Genomic DNA, 20,945 nt, shown 5'->3' with positions numbered 1-20,945 from the left:
AACACTAKACAGTTTTACTGCAGTTTTCATGAACTAATAAAATAGAGAACCAAAAAAAAAAAAAATCAGCTTTTCCCTATAATTTGTATGCAAAAGTTCAAATACAGGCAGTACCTCCTAAATCACAGGCAGATTTAAATTGTGAAAGATCAAATGCTGTAGCCACATCTCTTGCTGTCAGGTGGGCAATGCTGTGCATGGCAGCCATAAAACGCTTCTTCACCTCCTGGCTGTGATAGTAGTCCTAAAAATTAAATAAAACCAAAATTAAAAGCATCCACAATAGTCAAACTTCTTTCCATTACTAAGACTAAGCAAAACTAAAACTAACCAAGACAATAGGGGTTATTCCACACCATTAAAAAAAAAAAGGCTAAAATTGAAGGATTAGTTCAAAATGACACTGATGAGCTGCTCATCCAAGTCCTTTCCTGGTGATTACAAGTGGTTTCATTGTAGTGAGAAGCAGAATTCTACATTTTCTCCAAAATCCCAGTCAGCGACATCTTTTGTAGGATCTCAAAGAGCATACATTTGGGTATTTTCAATGCAGTCTTGGAGGTTTTACTAACCATGCAGTGGAAGGATCTCCAGGTATTGCCATTAGTACACAGGGGTAGCGTGTATTTTCTGCTTGGACACACTATCCTGCACTCACATGGAGTCCAGGCCTAAACTGGTTGTAACTCCTGCTGATAGCATCACTCAAGTAAACTAAAGGCGATAATCTTGATAAGCAACACAGGACAAGATCCAGTTCACCTACCTTAAAGCACCTAACTTGCATATGAATTCAAGTGCTTACTGCCATCTTACTGAAGCAAGATACCTAAGCTTCCTTTAAGTCCTAGCCTTGGAAGCATTCCTCAAAGTTTTGTCCACCAAAAGTCTAGGCATTAATATTAGGCTAACAGCACCTTCTTCTGGAGGTCTTCAGAAGCCTTTACTTCCTGCCATCAATTGTACATAAACAATGTTTTTTTTTTTTTTTTTTTTTTGGGGGGGGGGGGGAGGCATAGAGGGTCGGAGGAGAGAATGGCTTAATCAACATCTAGGAGTTAAGTACAAATTAAAGCCTCAGGATYTAGTCTGAACTAAACTTTAAAGCAGCAGTGCTGTCAAAGACAAAGCCCTGCTCAGTCTACTATCCTTAAACTGGCACAAGCATTTATGTAGTCACCTAGTGAAGCAGGTTGGAGAACTGACTCTAAAGCTAGATTATAGCTCTAAGTGATCCCCCAGTCCTAGCACATTCACCTGTGCTAGCATAAGGGAAGGAATGCTACAGGGATGGGAGGGAAGGATTGCATTTCTTAACAAGAGTATATGCCATCTTGAAGTACACAGAAGACTGCAGCCTAAATAAAATAGACTGGGTCCCTTTTCTACTGCATTTGTACAAAATGACTTTAAATAGAGCTTTGAACATGCAGTCAGCACATGCTGCACTGGATCTTTGCTCACATCAGTACTGTATCAGCTTTCAGTGCTAGAAGGAATGTATGTGTCAGAAGTACTACTTGGTGTTACATAAAGGTTACACATCAGTAAGCTAAGTGTGCCCAGAGGTTGTTCTGGGAGCATGTTAGTTGAACAGGCAAAACTTTAGCCAGACAATTTTCTTCAGCACTCTTCAACTTCCTAATATACTGACTGCATAGGCATGTTCAAGCCTAAAGCCTGCACAATTAAAGTTGAAGGGAACAGAAGTGTGGGACTTAAGCTACATTCACTCTGTTTCTAGTATCCCAAGATTCACCTACTTCCTTAGACAGCTCAGTCTTAATTTTGGCCTAGATCAGTTTTTTTCCCCGAGTCATTTACAACTACTTTTGATACAAATAAGAGTTTAGACTACCTTAAATAAGTCCTCTGTTTTCTTTCCAAAGGCTAGATGGTTCTGCCTGGTTCCCTCTTTGACAGCAGATTCCAGGTATGTAAAAAGAGGCCAAAGGTGGTCATTAGAGTGGATAATGTAGCCATGAAGTGAGTATTTACCATCTGATGTCAGATAGGTATTTGCTGAATCTGTATTACTGTAACCTAATGGGAAGAAAACAATTTTAATTAGTTCAGTGCTTGTAATTGTCAGTTAGTATCTGCAGGCATATTTTCATCTGCAGCTAGTATCTGCAGGCATATTTTCATCTGCAGCTATTAAGTAGCAATCCTGGGATCATAGTATCTTCTTGTATAACCATTCTTATGAAATAGTTGTAAAGTCTCATTCTTGGAAGAGCAGAATCCACTAAGGACTTAATTTTTAGAAAAATATTAAGTATCAAAAGACAGATAGGCACAGATTTTTCTTGCTAGCATCTCAATTATACACCTAATATTGAGGGAAAACTATTCAAAGTTCCTCATTCTTGGCTACATTTCTCAGATTATGACTCCTCCTTCCCTTAAATTCAAGCTTTCTCTAACATGTTTTGCCTTTAGGGCTTTCTCTTGGTCATGTCCTCTAAAGAAGTTGAAAGACTTATTTCCTCTTCTTGGCACAGGACYAGGCTTCAAGGCTTACCACTCAAGCAATACATATGGAAACTAAGTATGTAGTCAGACTGAAAAAGTTAATCCCATTACTGACTCCCTCACCTACATGTACCTTCAACTATGGTGCTAGTTAAGGGCACTAACATTTAAATTGTTGTCCATGAAAATGGACRTATCCTAGAGCTCTCCTCTCAGTAATACCTTGAAGCTCTGCAAAAGTTTGTGATCCTATACTGCTACAGCAGAAAAGAGAATTTGGCCCTTATCTTATACTATACATTTGGGCTGATTACACTGTCCCATGTGACTGTCCATGCAGACAGAATTTGGCAGTGGTCAGTATTGCGTCCAGCAAGGAAGCGGGGTACAGTACCTGGATGTCAGTGATCCCAGAATTCCAAGAAAGGAGGCTTGAGGTGTTCATTTAGAAGTGGCTGCCCCCAAATAAAACATTTCCAGCTAACAACATTTCAATGGTGGAATATTCTCCTCCCTCCCCCCCCACCCCAAATCCAAGTTACCCACAACATCAGGTTGGTCTCTGGGATGCAGCAGTGATCTTCAAGTGCTATATTTCCCTAGTGCTATATGTAGTTTAGGGGAACCCTTCTGCCCCGACTCATGAGACTATGAAGGTGAAAAAGCATAGCTTCACTAGCTTGATCCTTCATCCTCCCTCACTCTCCCTCTTATTTTTAAAACAGGAAAGAAAGAGTCACCCTGAGGTGTTTTCTCCAGCAATCCAAGAGCAGCACATGCATCAAGGAGTCTTTCTGTTCCACACAGGGAAGCTCCAACCTCATTTGCAACATCCACAGCATTCAGTGAACCTTTATCTTTCAGATGATCAAACACCTTCAGCTTAGAAGCTACAAACAGAGCCTGTGTGTAGGAAATACTCGTTGATCAGTTACATTAAAAAAAAAAAAAGTGATCAAGAAACAAACTCTACCTTTTGTCCTGGACATCTTAGAAGTATTATTATTCCTAAAGARAGTAGTTGTGTAAGAGTGTAACAATAAAGTAACTGCTATGAGAGTTATCCTTTCCTCTCCAAGGTTTCAGTATCTTTAGCTAAGTGATACTGGGAGACAGAGGAGCATGAAAGATACTAGAACAATCTACAGATTTTGTATGAGGGAGATCTATTTAGAACATGCTTATAGTTAGACATATGSCAAATATCTATAAATTCAAACATGCTTAAGCACACTTCTGAACTAATGCCAAAGAAAGCCCATAAAAAAGTGAGTATGAGAAAACAAAGAACTGGAAAGCCCCATTAATTCAGTATAACAGCTCCAGTTACTATAAAAAGATTGCTTTTTGTTTAATTTGCAGAAATAAAACTTAAGGGCATAACTGTACTGTATTTTGTCCCTTAACAGGACRGGTACATAAGGAATGGGGACAGATTAGTTAGTGCCTGATTGTGGCAAATAAACACATGCAATGCAGCTGAGTAGGCTGAAAAAACTCAGTTGAACTTGTAGAGAAATGTATTAGTTGGAGACTACCATTAATGATGTGATGATATATACCTCAATCTGTATACCTCTCCGATGTTGTAGCTTTAGTATTCTGAAGCAGAACACTGAAGACTTAAAACATCTAAAACCAAGGAACTGATGTGGAACACAAGCCCGGAAACACAGAGTAGTCACTGAATCCATTTCTTAACAGCTGTGGCAACTATAACACGTTAAAAATTAAACTCTTTATCCTCACAGTTTTGCATTGTTTAATAAAAATCAGAGAAAAAGATTAAATTGGGAGCATGGTGTGTGCACTTGCACACGTGCAAGTTTCTAGCTTTCATCCTTTCTTTAAGCTTTCTTCTGTTATTCTAGTAACATCGTAGAGTTGAGGCTTATTAGAACCCAGACCTTCACAATACTRAGTCAAATGTACCTGGTCTATACCATTTAACCTCCAAGACCTGCCCAATCYTTACAACAATACCACCTGGGGGAAAAGAGGGAAGGCAAGAAGATACAGTCAAGACACTGGCAGATCCAAAATACTTTCTACCATTCTGTAACTCTGTTTAAAAATCAAGAAGGGAATAAAAAACCCACAARTGTGTTAGGTTCAATTAAAAAGTGTTATTTAATTCTGATCCTCCACTGGTCTGCTTTATAAAGACCAAAATAAAAGTTAGGAATCAAGATGATAGAGACTGAGAACTTTTATCAAATTAGATGCATTTGTGCAGTTATCTTTGTTCTACATGGAGAGAGTTGATATTGGTAATTCACTAAGTGGTAATTAATTTTAGAAGATCCAAGCCAGGGAAAAAAGTAATTCTCATTGGTTCAACATGGGGCTCAGTACTTCACAATAGAACTTTTAAGTTGYTGGGAAAAGAAAACTTGTTTTCTGCTTCTATTTACAGTTGCCTCCGTCTCTTCCATTGCATGTAACTTCAGCATTACATTACATTGAACTATATATACATATATATGTATATATAGCTCAATATACATAAACAAAATGATAGTGGTTCTCCATGTTTTGTATTTAACTTTGGGAAATGCTCTGCATTATCCTGCTTTTTGAAATACATCAAAATATACTCTTATCAATACACCTTGCTTGAAGAGTCTCCTAATATAGCCTGCTGCTGCTGCCCAGTTAATTGGCATTTTCATCTGATTATATCAAGTCTCAATTCAGTTAGCTGCATTTTGCATAAAACACTAAGATAATTGTTCCAGTTTACAGCCTAACACACAGCAGTCTCCTGTAATACCTGAACACACTGTAGAAAGCCTCTTAATGTTTCCTTAAGATCTGTATTATTTCTGCAGAAGACAGCTACACTTCCATTTTGCACATTATGTGCAAACCCATTAGTTTCAAGGCTTTTCAGTCCTGCTTCGCATGCCTGCAAGCAGCTCACCCATTGACTTACAGTGACCAACATACTACGTTTTTCCTTCATATCTGAGTACAACTTGTTTTGCTGCTTCAGCAAAACCACTGCCCACTGTTTTTTGGCTCTGTCCTCCCACCCACCCTGGCCAAGAAATGGTCTATCTTTAGAACCTGGTTTGTCATTTTAGTGACATTTTAGTTTTTTCACCTCTTCCTGAAACATGAAAGACCTGATTGATTACTGATCTACTTAGAATGCCCATTTCTCCTTCACCTTCTTTGCCATTGTCTTAACTACACTAGGGCTTTAAGTAGAAAATTTGACATCATTTTTACTCCTTTCCGATCATACTTGGCAGTTAGACAGAGCATGTGACCTTCAGTTTGTAGACTTTATGTATATCTCYATCAGCTATTGTATTATCAGCTAAAAATACCCTGAATATGAAACAGGTTATAAAGAATACTAATAAGGAACAGATAAGTGATTAAGATCTTCCACAAAATTATAACACAAAGAATGAAGTGTTAAAAGCAAGGAAAAAAGCGACAAGCATTGTAAATATTTAAAACAGATAAATTAAATACTTTTTCCTGCAGACAGCATCTAGAAAGTTAACTCTAACATGATTGTGCTCCTGTGATGGGGAGGTGGCAGGTGGAAACACTCACCAACCCTCAAGTAATTAGTAAGAAATTCACATTTCTTAAAAGTATTTACTAAGTTTTGCAATATACATTTCTGAGGGTGCTGTTACATTGGAGCCTCACACTTAATATGCACACGTACCAAAGCCTGAATCACTGATGTAGCTATTGAAAAAAAAAATAAACCACGATCTTGCATAAACTACTAGACAAGATGAAAAAACGTATATAGAGGAAACAAGGGGGTCCTTTTGCTGCTGCTTCTCAGACCCCCACCCCCCAGCAGAATTTCAAGGAGTACACTTGAGGTAAAACATGGAAGTCCTTTTGGGGTGGGGAGGCGAGTAATTGTGTCCTTTTACTTCTCAGATCAAAGATCAGTATCATGCAGGTAGTTCAAGTTTCACAGAACAAATGAAACCCAATATTGAAAACAMTCTGCCATCCCAGAAGTTTCAGCTAGACTCTCTATAAATTACACTTAGTTATTACTAACTAAGTGTACTAAGACATTCTTACACAAGCTCAAATATTTCRTATTATCTGCTAGTATATACTACAGTCCAATGAAACAATCGTATTAGTAGGAACAGTAGCAAGTAGAATTTTTGCARGAATTTTGTTTGTTTTTACCTTTGAAGCTCTAAAACCATCTATCAGCTCTATAATTGCAGATGGGAGTTTTGCTGCATTTTCCAACACTCCGTTCTGATTTTCCAAAGGCACCATAAAACCAGTTTTGACACAGTAACTGTCTTCTGAATTGTAAACAGGTTCTGAAGGATGTGTCCTGCTACTAGTCAACTTGTTAGCCCCTTTACACTCTGCAAAATTTGAAGATTCACTTTCTCCATCACTTAGGTTCTCAAAAGTGTCCACAGAAGGGATAGAGTCATGTTTTATATGGCGTATGCTATGTTTAGAAGGCAGACAGTACAACTCTACTAGCTTTTTGCAGAAGTGATTCAGAGGAAATCCCACTACATTCAAGAAGTCTCCATGGACATACTCAACTAACATTCCACCGAGGGCCTGGATTCCATATCCACCAGCTTTGTCCCTGGGGAGAGAAAAATATACAAAAAAAGTTGTATCTAACTACAGTTAGGACAGAAGTCAAGAGTAACAGTAGCACAAAGTAATCCACCAGTACTGCAGAATCTGTCATAGARACTAGCAGGCTCAAGTTAAAACAGATTAAAGCTGCTAATTAGGCTCAACATTGCAATTCATGAATTGCAATATAAATGCAGGACTAAATATTTCTATTAGGGGGTGCATAGCATAAAGTCCATGAGTTTCAGGTAATCCAAGTGCTGTAATCTGCTAAAAAGAAGCTCCATCTGACTGCAGTCAGACTGTTGCCATAGGTTACTCAGCATTCTCCAAGTCCTGCCTACACAGAGAAGATAACAAGCATCACCGAGACCAACACTGCCACTGGGCCAACCAACTGCAGTGGCCCTAGCCCTATTCCACAACAGGATGAAAGATCCTCAGTGATTTATTAGCCACAGAGGAACTCAGACTGAAGAAGATACCTTAAAGCCCAGAGTATGAAACTGTATAGTAATATTTTCTTCTACAAGTTGTTGCATAAGAARTATAGTAGATTCCCAGTCTCAGGTTTACTCAGAAACAGCTCTTCATATTTTCCATAATGTATTTCAAGATTACCCTTCAGATACCAGCCCAGGTAGAAACTGAAGAATCAACATCACAGTAAACGGGACTTTAATTACTACAAACTAGGAAATGAGGCTTTTCTGTTAATGTTGCAGTCAGTCTGCATTTTGATCAGCACCATATAGGTCTGTTGTTGTAACAGAAGGAACATTTTTTACATCATGTTGAAGACTTACTGTCTGAATTATGAATATTCTTATCGTCAAAAGTCCTTTTATATGTGTGTGTATAAAATTTCATATTATATATGAAACAGCACTCCAGTATGATGAAACTGTTCTGGTATATGCTGACAGGAAGGCAAGAGATGTTTTGGCCATCAACAGAAGCGGTATCACACGCCTAGAAAGATTTTTAAACACAGATCAGCCACCTCTATTTTTCTGTTAAACTTTGTCTTCTGGCATGGAATCCAGAATAGGATCTTCTACCACAGCTACAGCCTTGAGTTCAAAAACGTGATGCTATATAGTTATCAAATAACAGTTCAATTGATTTTTAAACCCGGTACTAATATACACATCATATAGTAATCAGTTATCACTCATAACTGGCTCCTGCAGTCAACTATCTAATCCCATCAGCTTTTGTAACTAGATACTTTTAAATGAAGCCTTAAAATTAGAAATATATTAATAAAACAGTACATACAACCACAACTAATTTGTATTACATGTTATAGAAATGCATCTTTCAAGATCACTGTTGTGACCAAGATGTTTTTCAGTAACTGTACCCTACAAAGGATAGAGAATTTCAATAGGAACATGTGCAACATCCAAAGATTTCAGAAGTTATCCATTCTCCAAAAAGAATGGAGAAGTTGAAGAGGTAGAATGCAGGTAACTTGAAAATGCAAAGTTAAAGTCTAATTTTCTTTATCAGCTCTAAAACTGCTTTACTCATGTCAGCAAAATAATATATCTWCATGTTGGACAACAAATATATCTGAACACTGAATAAACGCTTATATTAATCACCATTGCATTGACAAGTACTATTGTTTCTCAGATGAAGAAAGATACTTGGTTGAGTTTCAGTTTGGTTTCCAAAAGAAGCCATATATGACTTGTCATACATGTCTTGGCCCATATGTTCAGAGTTACTAGAAAAGTGGACAGCGTTCAGCCACATTAGACAGAGTACATCTGAGCTAGTGACGCAGGGCTAAGCTAGAAGTCAGAAACAGGTACATCATGGACAATTAATCTCCACTGAAGCAAACATTTAAAATAAATCTGAAGATACATGCTAAGACTTCTTGTCCCTTTCTATCAACTACCAGGAGACCTCAGGGTATCCAAAGTTGGTCATCTCACTGCAAACAGAAGTGGGACAAATCCCACCTGTAGTTCCTCTTAGTATGAGGATAGTGGTTTTTGTAAAGCACAATTACCATCCCCACAGAGGCAAACAGAAGCAGAATTGAGTCTCATATCTCTTGGGAGAAGCAACAGCTGGATGCCCAGTCAGCATACACACAGCATGAAACCCGTGAGTTCTATTTCCACATGCCAATTAAACAGAACTTGCAAAGCAGCTGGAGTGAGCAGGTAAAAGAAACAGACTTGCTAATGAGTTCTACTGAATGTGGAACAACTTCATRCAGAGGAGTCAGCTGCAACAACATGACAAATTAAAACAAGATTCAGAATTAATTCTTGTATAAGGAGGGTGCCTTCCTTCTGTAACCCYGTGTCTGTATAGGCTGTATGTATAGGCTCAGATTTATGATTTTATGCTCTGTGACATCCAAAAATCTCAAGTTGTCAACATACTAATCTGTGCTCTGAGACTAATTACTTGCACAAGCTATGAGATTTATTCACTTACATCCTCCACCCTCATCTTTCCCAAACTGCAATAAAGTTGTTTTGGTTTCATTGCCACTGTTCAGAGCAACAGAGATACCAAAAACTGCATTCATTTTAAGATCTTCAGATTAGAAGCTGTGAGCAGAGACAGAGGAAGCTGTTCACATGGAAAGATTACAGAATAAAAAGCTAGGCCAAAAAGAGGCTAGTAGAAACTAAGTCCACTCATTATGCAAGCCAGAAATACTAAGGACTGCTACAGTTCAGCCCTCTTTCTACAAAGAGCCAGAGAAGAGGAAAGGGACCCTGCCAGACAGCAGAAAAATCCTTCATGTGAAAGAAGAGTGGAGATAAACCAAAAAAAGGAAAAGCACATCATTCTGCAGCCAAAGTGCTGGAGGATTTTAGTCTCACTACAGCCTACCTTGAGAATGGTCTTCTCTTCTCTTTTTTAAACTTATTTTTATTTTAAACTGACAATATGCTTTAGAATTCATTCCCATCTCTCACCAGTGACTGTTTTATAGCAAGGATAAAATTGGCCTATAARATACTGTATGACAAGTCAATCCAATYRTCAATAACATGGAACTGTATCAATTTTTTGTGAAGTCATAGAAGATTAAAAAGCACATGAAAATTAAGGTATAATCTCATTTAAAAATATTAACTAATGGTCCTTTGAACTGTAATACTGTTTTAAAAGGCATAAGCATACATGCACTTGTTGCACAAATGCATAATCCATATGGATGGCCACATGGAAAAGGACAYGAGAAGCTTCCCCTTACTGGGCACTGTTTTGCACAATTTACRTGTCACTATATTAAGTAATTTCTTCACATGTAGACAGGAAATACTTTCTACTCTTGATTGTAGAGCTTAGATTCATTGATTCTGCTCCAGAGAATGGTGAAGTGCATTATCTGAACTTCCAGTCCACCGGGAAACTTTTTTTGCTATCACGTATCCTGTTAGCAGAAGGAACAGGACTACTCAATGCTGCTCATTCATTCTGCCGTACCACAGCAACACTATTCCATACTCTATTCCAGAGAAAATAATCAGAATATTCAAAATATTTCTAAATCTGCAACTCTTTCTAAACATCCTTGGGCATTTCTCCTTCAAACTGCAACTTTCTGATTAGCAGTATACGAAAGATAAACCTTCCAAAAAAATATAACTAGGATTTTCTGTTATAAACTGTATCCTCTCCAAAACATTTCTCTGCATAATCCAAAACAACTTCACTCTTCTTAGTGAGCTCAGCTCTTTACATTTTCCAARAATACGGCCAATTCATACACAAACACTTAAGACACATCCAAACCTTACACAAGTTCTTCCTTTTGCAGTAAAATGTGACTATCTTATTCCGTGTCAGAAACCAAGCATAACGGAACACCATAGTTGATACAACCAGAACTGAAATTACAACCCAGATGTTCACTCTCAGATACAGTCCACAGTACTAACCTTGGCCCAATCTGCTTTTGCTAAGTTTCAGCTGGAAGAAGGGAAAGTCATATTCTGTGTTATCACATGAATTCCCTTTTTGTCTCTGAATAACTACTTAAGATTTTGTTTAGAAACTGGCCAATCTCATCTCAACAGTAGTTAAGCATTATGCTCTCACTCTTTACTACTTCTGTTGGAAGATTGTGCTCTGTAAGTTACTGGTATAAATGTAAGGGCAGAGGAAATGGGTAGAAGTCTATTTATGGCATARAAACACATTCATAAGTTGGTCACCAGAATAAAGTTCAAAATTAAGTCAGTGCTTCTCTTATCAGAGCAGTGGAATTTTAGACTAATCTTATTCCCTCGTTTGCTTTTTGCTAGGCTAAATAAGCAAAGCTTTTCAGTAAGCCTCTCTGAAACTCTGCTTTGGGTAATTCTCCTTACTATTATAAAAATAAAGTGAATGGATGGACAATCACTATTTTTTTCGAATGAGTATCTTTTAACTATGATTAACGAGAACTACAGCCATTACCTCAAGCTCCTTGAATGCCTCAGATAGAGAGGCAATTGTATATTGGAAGAGTAGTACTTGCTGTAATCCAGAATATTTTAGTGTTCATTATTTGTATTTGTTAGGGTAGCAAAAGGGTCATTCAGTTTTCCTGGAGCAATGCTAGTTCTAGACAACAAGAACAGAAAACTCWTGTTGCATCACCCATACTATTATCTATCAGACACACATGGAACAAAAGGCTGTAGAACACAATGCAAAGTGCTTTATGGCAGAGGCTAGTGAAGTATCCTATCCTATTCTCAAGTACTGTGCGATAGCTTCAGGTTYCTACTTACATTGGCTCTCCACTATGAATGTATTCCCATAAAAGCTCTTCAGACAGGTCAGAAAATTTCACCTTTGTCTCTTCGTAGAAATCAGTGACTTCTGTTTCCAGCTGATTATCTGCAACCAGAGAAAGGTTTCACTACAAACAAGTAGTAACAGTAAATAGTTTAGAAAGGTAATAGTTTAGAAAGCATAACRTATCTCAGAGTTAATTTCACTTCATAGTCATTTGACAATTTTGCTTGGGAAAAAAAATAAGAGCTAGATGCAGAACAGGTGTATGTAATTACTAATAATGCTCTTTAGAGATAGTTGAGTCATATCTGTTTACTTCCCCTCTGCACATACTACTTTTCAAAAAAGGTTTTTGTATTTTCTACCTTTGCAAYTGTATCTTAGTCTAGCAGGTTGCTCTTCCTGATGTACTCCAAGTTAATTATGTGCCTGCAGAGCTATTTATGGACTGCCAATATATACATCCAACAATGACAAGAACAGCCATAAGCATCTAACTCCGCTGTTAATTATGATGCATTGTTAGAAGTTCTTTAAAACTATTATATACACCTAGATGTACAGCTGCATCTGTATTGCAGACTCAGTCATTCAGCAAGTCTCACAGTAACAATTTTTATGACTGCAGAATCACAGCTGAGCCTTAGTATCATCTTTCAAGTAGTATTTCAGACTTCTACACATGCAAGCTACTGTGAGGAAGCCAGAGATGTTCCAAAGTATGGTACAATTGGGTGTTGGCCCCCCCCCCCCCGCATAGTTACACTCTGAATCTGCTATCACTTCAGAGAGAGGCTGTTACAAAGCATGTTCCAAAGAAAGCAGCCTTGGAAAAATATGCATGCAGTTGGTCACTAGCATGTTAAGGATTACTAACCATCTCTACTCCTCCCTGCAAGAATTAAGTCAGTATCTTTTGTTACTGCTGTGCAGATCTCTGGTTATTATTCTTTCAACAGTGGAAAATGCTTCTTCTTCCAGAAGCTTCTCCTAATGTACCCATTTATTAATAAGGATTAGTAAGATTACTGGCATTATGTCTGTCATAAGAGCTAAAAGCTATCATTCTTCAGTTTTCAAAATTTTTATTGGAATTTGTTTACAGGAAAGGAGCATGTCCAGTAAAATCTGAGAATGGAGCCTTGCAGAAGTTCCATTAATGAAAACTTGGCATGAAGTCACATGAAATCCCTCAAACCAAACAATCCTGAAAGTGCATTAGTGATGCAGTACTCATTAAACCACTTGTTTACCACATAAATTATCTGTTAAAGAGCATAAACTTATTGCTCCCTACAATTTTAGGGGATTGACACATTAAGCAATTAAGCCATTATTTCACTCATCCCTTAAAAATGGTTTAAGATTTGAGGAGGGAAAAAAAACTCAAACTAAGCAGTAACTCCAGATATAGCAATCTCTTGCAAGCATTGGCAAATGTAACTAGAACACAGAAGAAAGCTATTCCAGATCAGATTCTGCTCGATCTTGTATTTTGTAGTACCTTGCTTGCRTTTCATTTAGGACATTCCCACAAATTTACACGGGTCTGAAGCAATCCCACAACTTCCAGAGACAGTACTTGTAAAGGCTATTGTACTTAGTCATCCTCCTTCCTTTGTGAAAACTGAATGCAATACAAAGGTTGGCTTTGGTGGGAAATGTCTACATATACACACAAGCACACATTCATAAGGTAAACTTCATCTTGAGTGGGAAGCCAATTCAGGTTGCATATGAGAAGTTTCCACCCTCTGTTTGTTCATTTATGCAGGTCATCTTTATGAAAAKAATTCATTTTAATAAAACACTGAATTTCAATGAGGTAACACATATACCTTTACTGCTGCAATGTATAATAGCCACTCCTGTGAAAACACTGTGCTCTTTCCCACTCAACCTATCAGGGAAAAATGCACATTAAGCAAGAGTTTTATGAATTTCATCATCTGCAGACATCTTATACATGATTATATTACTACAACTGGAGAAAKAGACCACTATACAAATAAACTACTCAATAGTTCTGAGATGTATTCTAAACAAACACATTTTAATTTTAATATAGTTGAAAAAAAATAGACAAAAAACACACTCCCCCCAGAAAAATACCGTAAGACTCAGTTATTTCAGATTTTCTTCCTACTAATGTCCAAAAAAAAAAAAATCATTGCTTACAAGGTGAGAAAGTAGTCAGTGACAGCCATCTATTTACTATACATAGGGATTAATAAATATTTCAAATGCATAAGGGAAAAGAAAAGCCCCTGTATCATTACAGGTAACTTGAGTGAAAGTTGACAATAAGGAGCTAGATGATACAACTTTAAAAAATCTGAATGATTGACCCACTAGGATCCTGTGATAAGTGACAGCTGTAGAAGCAGCCTGTAGAGGAAAAGAGTACATCTTCACTCTAACCCAGGACAGATACCTCAGACCTTTCACATAACTAGGTTCAGCTGGGAGCTGAGTGTAACAGGGTCTCTCTTGCAGTGGCTTCAGAGCACAACACTGCACCTTACAGGGCTTTTTAATGTATAAACAGAAGTATAACAAATAGCAGGAGAACTTGAGGTGAAGAGACGAATTAAGGAATGGTCTCATACAGATTAACTAGATTAGTGGGAATAAATAGTATCTTGCACTCCTACCATCTCGCACAAGATTCAATCTTATTAACTACAAAATGAAAAATTAGTGAGTAAATACTACAGGCTGACATCTTGGATATGTGTATACACGTCTATATATATATCGATATAGTTAGTACAATGTACTTTCTTACTAATATTGAACACAACAGGAATCATAACAAAATAATTTTTAAGTACATTTCATATCCATGATTAAAGCGATTGAACTACTGAAGTGCTTTTTTTTTTTTTTGAATCAGAAACACTTGCGTTAGGAGTAAGGTTAGCAAAATAGGTACTATTTTTGGAAATAACCAAACTTGGCATGTTTATAAAAAAAGTACATAGTGGTAAGAAATCCCTTGCCAGACAGATTCCTTTGGGAATCTCCTGCTAATAACATATGCTGGTCTTATTTGCTCTCTTTCAATAATACTATTGAAGTTAAAATGCATTTTTCATTCTCAACAGCACAATGCTAAGTCATCAACAACAAAAAAAGACCTACAGAGGGAAAAACACCCAAAGACACCAAGCTCCTCGAATTCTCTAACATATTCTTGAATTGGCTTGTTTCACCAGATCTCACTCCACGATATGTTGCTGACTCCCTCCATCACCACAGACAAATGAACAGTAGATTCATCATACTTCATCTTTCATAAAGAAAGCGACTAGAGTTTTGAATAGTTGATGTTTAAGAAAGTGCTAATGAGACTGCTTCTCCTGCGTTGAGATGAAGACTGCAAAGTGATAGAAAATAACATTAAGCTTAAAGGGAAAGAGAAACAAAAGCCTCAAACTACCAGCCTGCTTCCCATGAAGAACTGACAGAAGTGGAGTTCTGCCCCACCACCATTAAACTATAATCTGAAGTACCAACATCTKAGTTGGAGTTTAAGACTTTCCCGACTCACTTTCTCATAATTTCTGTATTGAGTGGATTTGATATAAAGATTTTTTTTAAAAAATAGACAAATGTTTACTCTGTTTTAAAACACTATTAGAAAATTAGCAAGATATTTATCTAATGAAAAAAGTGAAACTAAGGAAATTGGGTACCTTTATGCCTGATATTCAGAAGGACACAAGGTAATAGAATTTGAAACAATCAGTGTAAACACATTAGTATGTACTTTCTTGTATATGCCATATCCTGTYATTAAGTGTGAGCACACCACTATTATGGTTCTGCTCTATTTCCCTTCCCTGTCCTTGTACCACCTTTATATATATACACATATGTATATATATATATATATATGCACACACACACACACAATATATACACACATATGCCTATATATATAGGCAGTCTTGTGGTAAGATGACTATGGAAAGTAATCCAAATAAAGATTTTTTCCTCAGTTAAACCAAAAGATTTGTTTTAACCCTGATCAGCTCCCTAAGATGTAGGAACAAGAACAATCATCCAGGTGCAAGATAAGAGCAGGTCTGACTTTTTCCAGTGGCAGAACTGTCTTATACTCTTTAGGAAAAATGCATCAGAAATCTGTGGCCATGGAGACCTTCAAATATTGCAAAGAATTTGTACAGCTCTTACTACAACAGCTTAAGCAATGCATTTGGAATCTTATTTAAAGCTACAAACCTTGAGAGCATCCTATATGCATCTTGCTTATCAACTGGCTTCTCCAGGATCTGCTCATCCACAGTCTAAAGCAGAAAGACAAAGATATTCTATTATTTCTTACTTTTCTGAAATTGAGGTAGGACACAAGACTTTGAAACTGTAATTTCAGCCAAGCCTTCAAACATGAGTCTACTGAGTAGACTAAGAACCACAGACACTTGAGCAGATAATTTACCAACAAGCACACGAGTATAACCCTATATGCCACCCTCCACTGTCAGGAGCTTCCATAAACAGGAGGGTAATTAAACTTCTCCTGTCATTCACTGTTCACTCTCTCTGTGGAGACCACATGTATAAGCAATGTCTGCCAAGAAATACAGTATTAGACAGTATTAGATAGTTTGCATGATCTGAACTTCTTGATGATCAACAGCTGCCCAATAACAGAAATCACATGCTAGTGGATCTAAGGCACTATTTATGTAATACTGGTAACACAATTATGACATAATACTTGATTTTTGTGAAAGATCTCTATTTTGACATAGAACCAGCAGGTACTGCAGGGATGATTTCAGTGAAAAGTTTTTCCAATTTTAGCTTTAGACTCCAAGATACAAGTATTTTATACACATTTTATATAATAAAACAATGCTTAAATACGTAAGACTTCTTACCACAATAGTGTCTGCTCCTATAACAATATCAGGAGTTCTAAGGTGYTTCTGCAAAAGTAGAGAGAGAAAAAAAAAAGTATTTCTCAAAAAGCAATAAAAAACAAGCAAAGAATATTTTAAAATCCAAGCTAATGAAACAAGTTCACCGATTTCCTTTTCAGCTTTATGCTGACTTTAAAACAGATTCTATTTCTCCTTTTGTMCTGTTTACAAAATGGTAACTATTTATACCACCATAAAAGTGCCAGAAATAGGAGGCTTCAGCAGACCTTTCTCAGGTCACAATTTTGCCCAAATAAGTTACTGATGAACAAATGTACCCAGGAAAGAATCGGTTGCATTCTCAACTTGATCTTCAAAATTACAGCTAGAATTCCCTTAAAGGAAGTATCTTATGTATGGAAATCAGAGGTAAGAATGTTACCAAAGAGCTTTAACTGTGTTTGCTTAGTCAAGTCTTGCCAAAGAGGCTTTAACTACTTTTTCAAAACACAGATATTGAAAGGGAACACACACAGTCCATTTTGGGAAAGTGAAAAACAGGAGTATGTAAGAGTTCCTTTTAGCCCTTTCTCAGCTTTAAACTGTAACCTGTACCTATTGTAAAGTTTTGAGCTGTGTGTTATCAGCTGCACAGCAAATTTAACATAGCATGTGAGAAAGTACTCTTCTCTGTAACTGATCATTATATAAAAACACCTGTACAGAGATGACTTACATTGATGTGTATAAAACAGTAAAGCTAATTCCAGCATTTATTTCTTTAAATCCAGTAGAAAGTGCTTTGAAATCATTATCACCAGCATAACGTTTTGCAATGAAAGTCCAGTATATGTTAGCAAGCTAGGTTTGGGGTTAAAATTCACTCTAATGTCACACTGCTCTCTGAGAAAAGGTTGACAGAAACCTGGATAACGATTTACATGGGAGACTATGCAATATTTGCTTTGAGGAATGCAACACTGATGGCTTAGAGTATTCAACAGTCCATTTCTGGCACCAGTATAGGTTTGACAAATATACTCTGCTTTCAGAGATGTATCATTAAGAAATTATTAGCAGTTTATGGCATTTTATGGATCTCATCACATGGACCTCTGAATAAGTCCTTGTATAGGACAGATGGATATGCTGATACACAGCAATTAAGGGTAGAATCAAATATCACACTAATAGTATGAGTTGCATGACAGGCTTTTGATATTTAGGAAATGCCATAGTTTGCCTTGACTACAGTCATCAGTTTCTCCCTTCTTAAAAAGGATTTCAGATTCTCCCCCCCCCCGAGTGTTTTACAATAGAAAAGTTTGTCTCATCTTTCAGCATTCCTCTAGCACCCTTATATTCATGAGCCCTCTTTTGTTACAACTACTGTTCAATGGCAGCTACAGTAAAATGCTGGATTCACATCTAKGTATTTTGTATAGAATCTGCCCCTACAGTCTACATACCTGGAAGGGATAACTATTGAGATAAGCACTAATCACCCTGGATACAAGTCATATACCTGACTGCTAGAAGCAATTATATATCTCAAGTCAGAGTAGGTGTGCTGCTGACAAGAGATGCAGGCCACTTCCACTTGAGGAAATCCACAAGTCAGGTATCAGATCCAGATGTCCTTTTGACAAGGTGAGTTAATTTCAGTAGCTATCTTCCACAAATGACAGAAAACACCTATTTGCTTTTACTGGGAAAACACACTCGGACCAACTAAGAAGTACATACAAATTAAATCATAGTAACATGCACAAAAAAGGTAATATGCAACAGTTATAATAGCTGGTAACTTACTACATGCATTCTGTTTGCTACTTCAAGAGCTTTCTGTTTTGCTGTTTCTATGGCATATTGGTAAGGAGCTGCAAAAGATGACTTTTCAAGAGTCTCCTTAAACCAGGATGGAACAACCTCAAATCGCAGGCCCTGCAACAAAGAAAGGAAAACCATACAGTCAATCTGATGCTTTGGGAGCAACCTGTAAAACTTGATATTAAACAAGTGATACAAATTTGGTATCTAAAACTTAATTTCCTCTCCATGTAAGTGAAGGGAGGGGGCAGGGAGAAGGAAGTGTCCTGCAATAATACTGGCTTACGCATATGTATCAATGCACAAGCAGCCCAAAACAAAAAGCACTCTAATCAGAAAGAACTTTTACACTGGCATGCTGACATCATTTTACCCTTACTATTTATTAGACMCTAATCATGTAATTTCATCGTTCTTTTCCTATAAATAGCAAACAGTATAGTACTTACACACTTCACAAGTAGGCTATACCAGTACTGAGGTGTCTGATTGAGCTCACCCTTAGTACTTTACTTGTCCTATAACAGCACATTTTTAGTAAGTCTTATCACCTCTAGTTTATATTTTATTATACCTATGGTTATATGGAAACCAAGACCAGCCCAGTATCTGCATGTAGTTCTGTCACTAAAACCCTTGTTCTTCCTACTACACCTGTTAAGTTCACTGCACCCAGCAGATAGGGTATGTTCCTAATAAGAATTCAATTCATGTTTCTGCATCTGTGCTACCTCCTCCTCTTTGTATTTCACAAGGAATGTACCTTCTTCCAACACAACACAGAGGAATCAAAACCAGATGCATTATAATACATATAATATGTATTATACTCAATAATTTGAGTACCATTCAAAATCGACCTGCAACCTTTCCAGTGTGGTCTGCATGTTTCTCCATGCAGATCGACTGCCCTGAATCTGGGTCGATGATCCCTCTCCATTCTAGGCATACTAGAAGTGCTTAACAAAARGAGGGAGGGGATTTACCTTAGTCCCCTCCCCCGCATAAACCCCTGATACACATTTCAGGAGCTTAAGCCAGGTTAAGACCTCCCAAACTTTTCTGTTATGTCCCAGAACAAGAATGCTGGCAGGGCATTCATCAATCTGATAGAGTCCTTCACTTGCTCTATTACATTAACCCTCCCTTCATTGGAGCATTTCAGTATACTTTAATCCACTCGTACTTTAATCTGAGTACGAGCAGATTGAGGCACATGCACTCGTTTACAGAGAAAACCTGGCTAAGAGGGGGGAAAAACTGGAATAAAACCCAAGTGTTTCATGTCTTGACGTGCAAACACACAGGGACCTCTGGAAACTGCAGTACTACTGCCGCTGGTCTGCCTTGCGGCTTTTAAGCTTAAAAATTATCCAGGTTCCGAAGCTGCTTGTGTAGATTACTAGATGGGCCGACGCAAACAGCGCCCCCCTCCCCCCCAAACAAAAAAAAAGGGGGGGGGGGCGGGGGGGGAGAAAACAAACCAAAACCAAACCCAGAAGCCAGCCGCCGCCGCAGCAGCTGCTGCTCGCAGCCGTACCCCCCGCCCCCGCGCTGGGCGCGGACCAGACCCGACCGGCCGCCGCCGCGGGAGGCTGACGCCACCGCCCCGCGACCGTTTAACGGCTGCTGCGGGGCCGCGCGCACGGCGCCTGCGCAGCGCCTCCCGGCCGCGGCACCTGGCGGGCTCCGGAGCGGCGGTCCCGGGGCGGGGGGAGGGGAAGCACCGCGGCGCCTTTCCCCCGCGCCGGGGCGGACGGCTCCCGCGCCCGCCGAGGGCCGCGGTGCACTCACCGCGTTGGTGAGGATCTCCTGCCGGCGCGGGGAGGCGCTGGCCAGCACCACCCTCTTGCTAACCAGCTTGCCCAGCACCGGTTTCAACGCCATGGCCGCGGGCAGGCGGCAGCCAGGCCCGCACCTCCGGCTCCGCCGTGCCGCGCTATAGGGTGGGGGCGGGAGCGGCGCCCTTATAGGGTGCTGCGGCGGGGCGGAGCGGGGCTGAGCCGGGAGGAGGCAGCTGGGAAGGCCGCGGGGCGTGTGGCCGCTGCGTTTGCGCCGCTGCGCCCTCGGCGGGGCGGGCCGCCGCCGCCGGTAGGCGTCGTCGCGGAGCGGAAGCGCGCTGTGAGGGTAGAGCAGCTTCACGAAATGGCAGTTTCACCGGTAGTTCTAAGCTGCTCAAAGGCGGACTTAGAGCGAAACCTCGTGGGCGGGTTTCGCTTTTTAAGAGCCGGGTTTGGCACCACTGTCCTCCCTAAGTCTCGAAAGAAATGGGTGTTTGGCAAAGAACTGATGTCATCCATTTCTATGCTCAGAATGAAAGCATTATCACCACCTAATTTGTTGTCAGTTTTAGCAGTTAGGATATCCCCTATTTGGCCT

The 20,945-nt window shown here is 38.9% G+C and overlaps 1 protein-coding gene across 2 annotated transcripts in view; it reads right to left on the bottom strand.

Moving 5' to 3' along the window:
• ASMTL (acetylserotonin O-methyltransferase like) overlaps positions 1 to 20,609 on the bottom strand; it is a 32,603-nt gene extending 11,994 nt beyond the window's left edge. Inside the window, exons 1-10 of one of the 2 annotated variants that reach the window (XM_085321512.1) lie at positions 20,361 to 20,609; positions 18,549 to 18,680; positions 16,755 to 16,802; positions 16,093 to 16,157; positions 13,683 to 13,744; positions 11,838 to 11,946; positions 6,655 to 7,081; positions 3,216 to 3,378; positions 1,859 to 2,043; positions 115 to 244 (exon numbers count right to left, since the gene is read on the bottom strand). In XM_085321512.1, the coding sequence (XP_085177638.1) occupies positions 115 to 244; positions 1,859 to 2,043; positions 3,216 to 3,378; positions 6,655 to 7,081; positions 11,838 to 11,946; positions 13,683 to 13,744; positions 16,093 to 16,157; positions 16,755 to 16,802; positions 18,549 to 18,680; positions 20,361 to 20,453 (1,414 nt within the window). In that variant the 5' untranslated portion in view covers positions 20,454 to 20,609. The remainder of the gene's footprint in view (positions 1 to 114; positions 245 to 1,858; positions 2,044 to 3,215; positions 3,379 to 6,654; positions 7,082 to 11,837; positions 11,947 to 13,682; positions 13,745 to 16,092; positions 16,158 to 16,754; positions 16,803 to 18,548; positions 18,681 to 20,360) is intronic. The other variant, XM_085321513.1, reaches the window with a different exon arrangement.
• Positions 20,610 to 20,945: the final 336 nt, after the last annotated feature.

This window comes from Rhea americana, unplaced genomic scaffold (assembly GCF_003343005.1).
Source record: "Rhea americana isolate MKP2758 unplaced genomic scaffold, rheAme1 scaffold_7, whole genome shotgun sequence".
Classification (NCBI taxonomy): Eukaryota; Metazoa; Chordata; class Aves; order Rheiformes; family Rheidae; genus Rhea; species Rhea americana.
The sequence above is the reverse complement of the archived record's forward strand: the minus strand, read 5'-3'. Positions and strand labels throughout refer to the sequence as shown.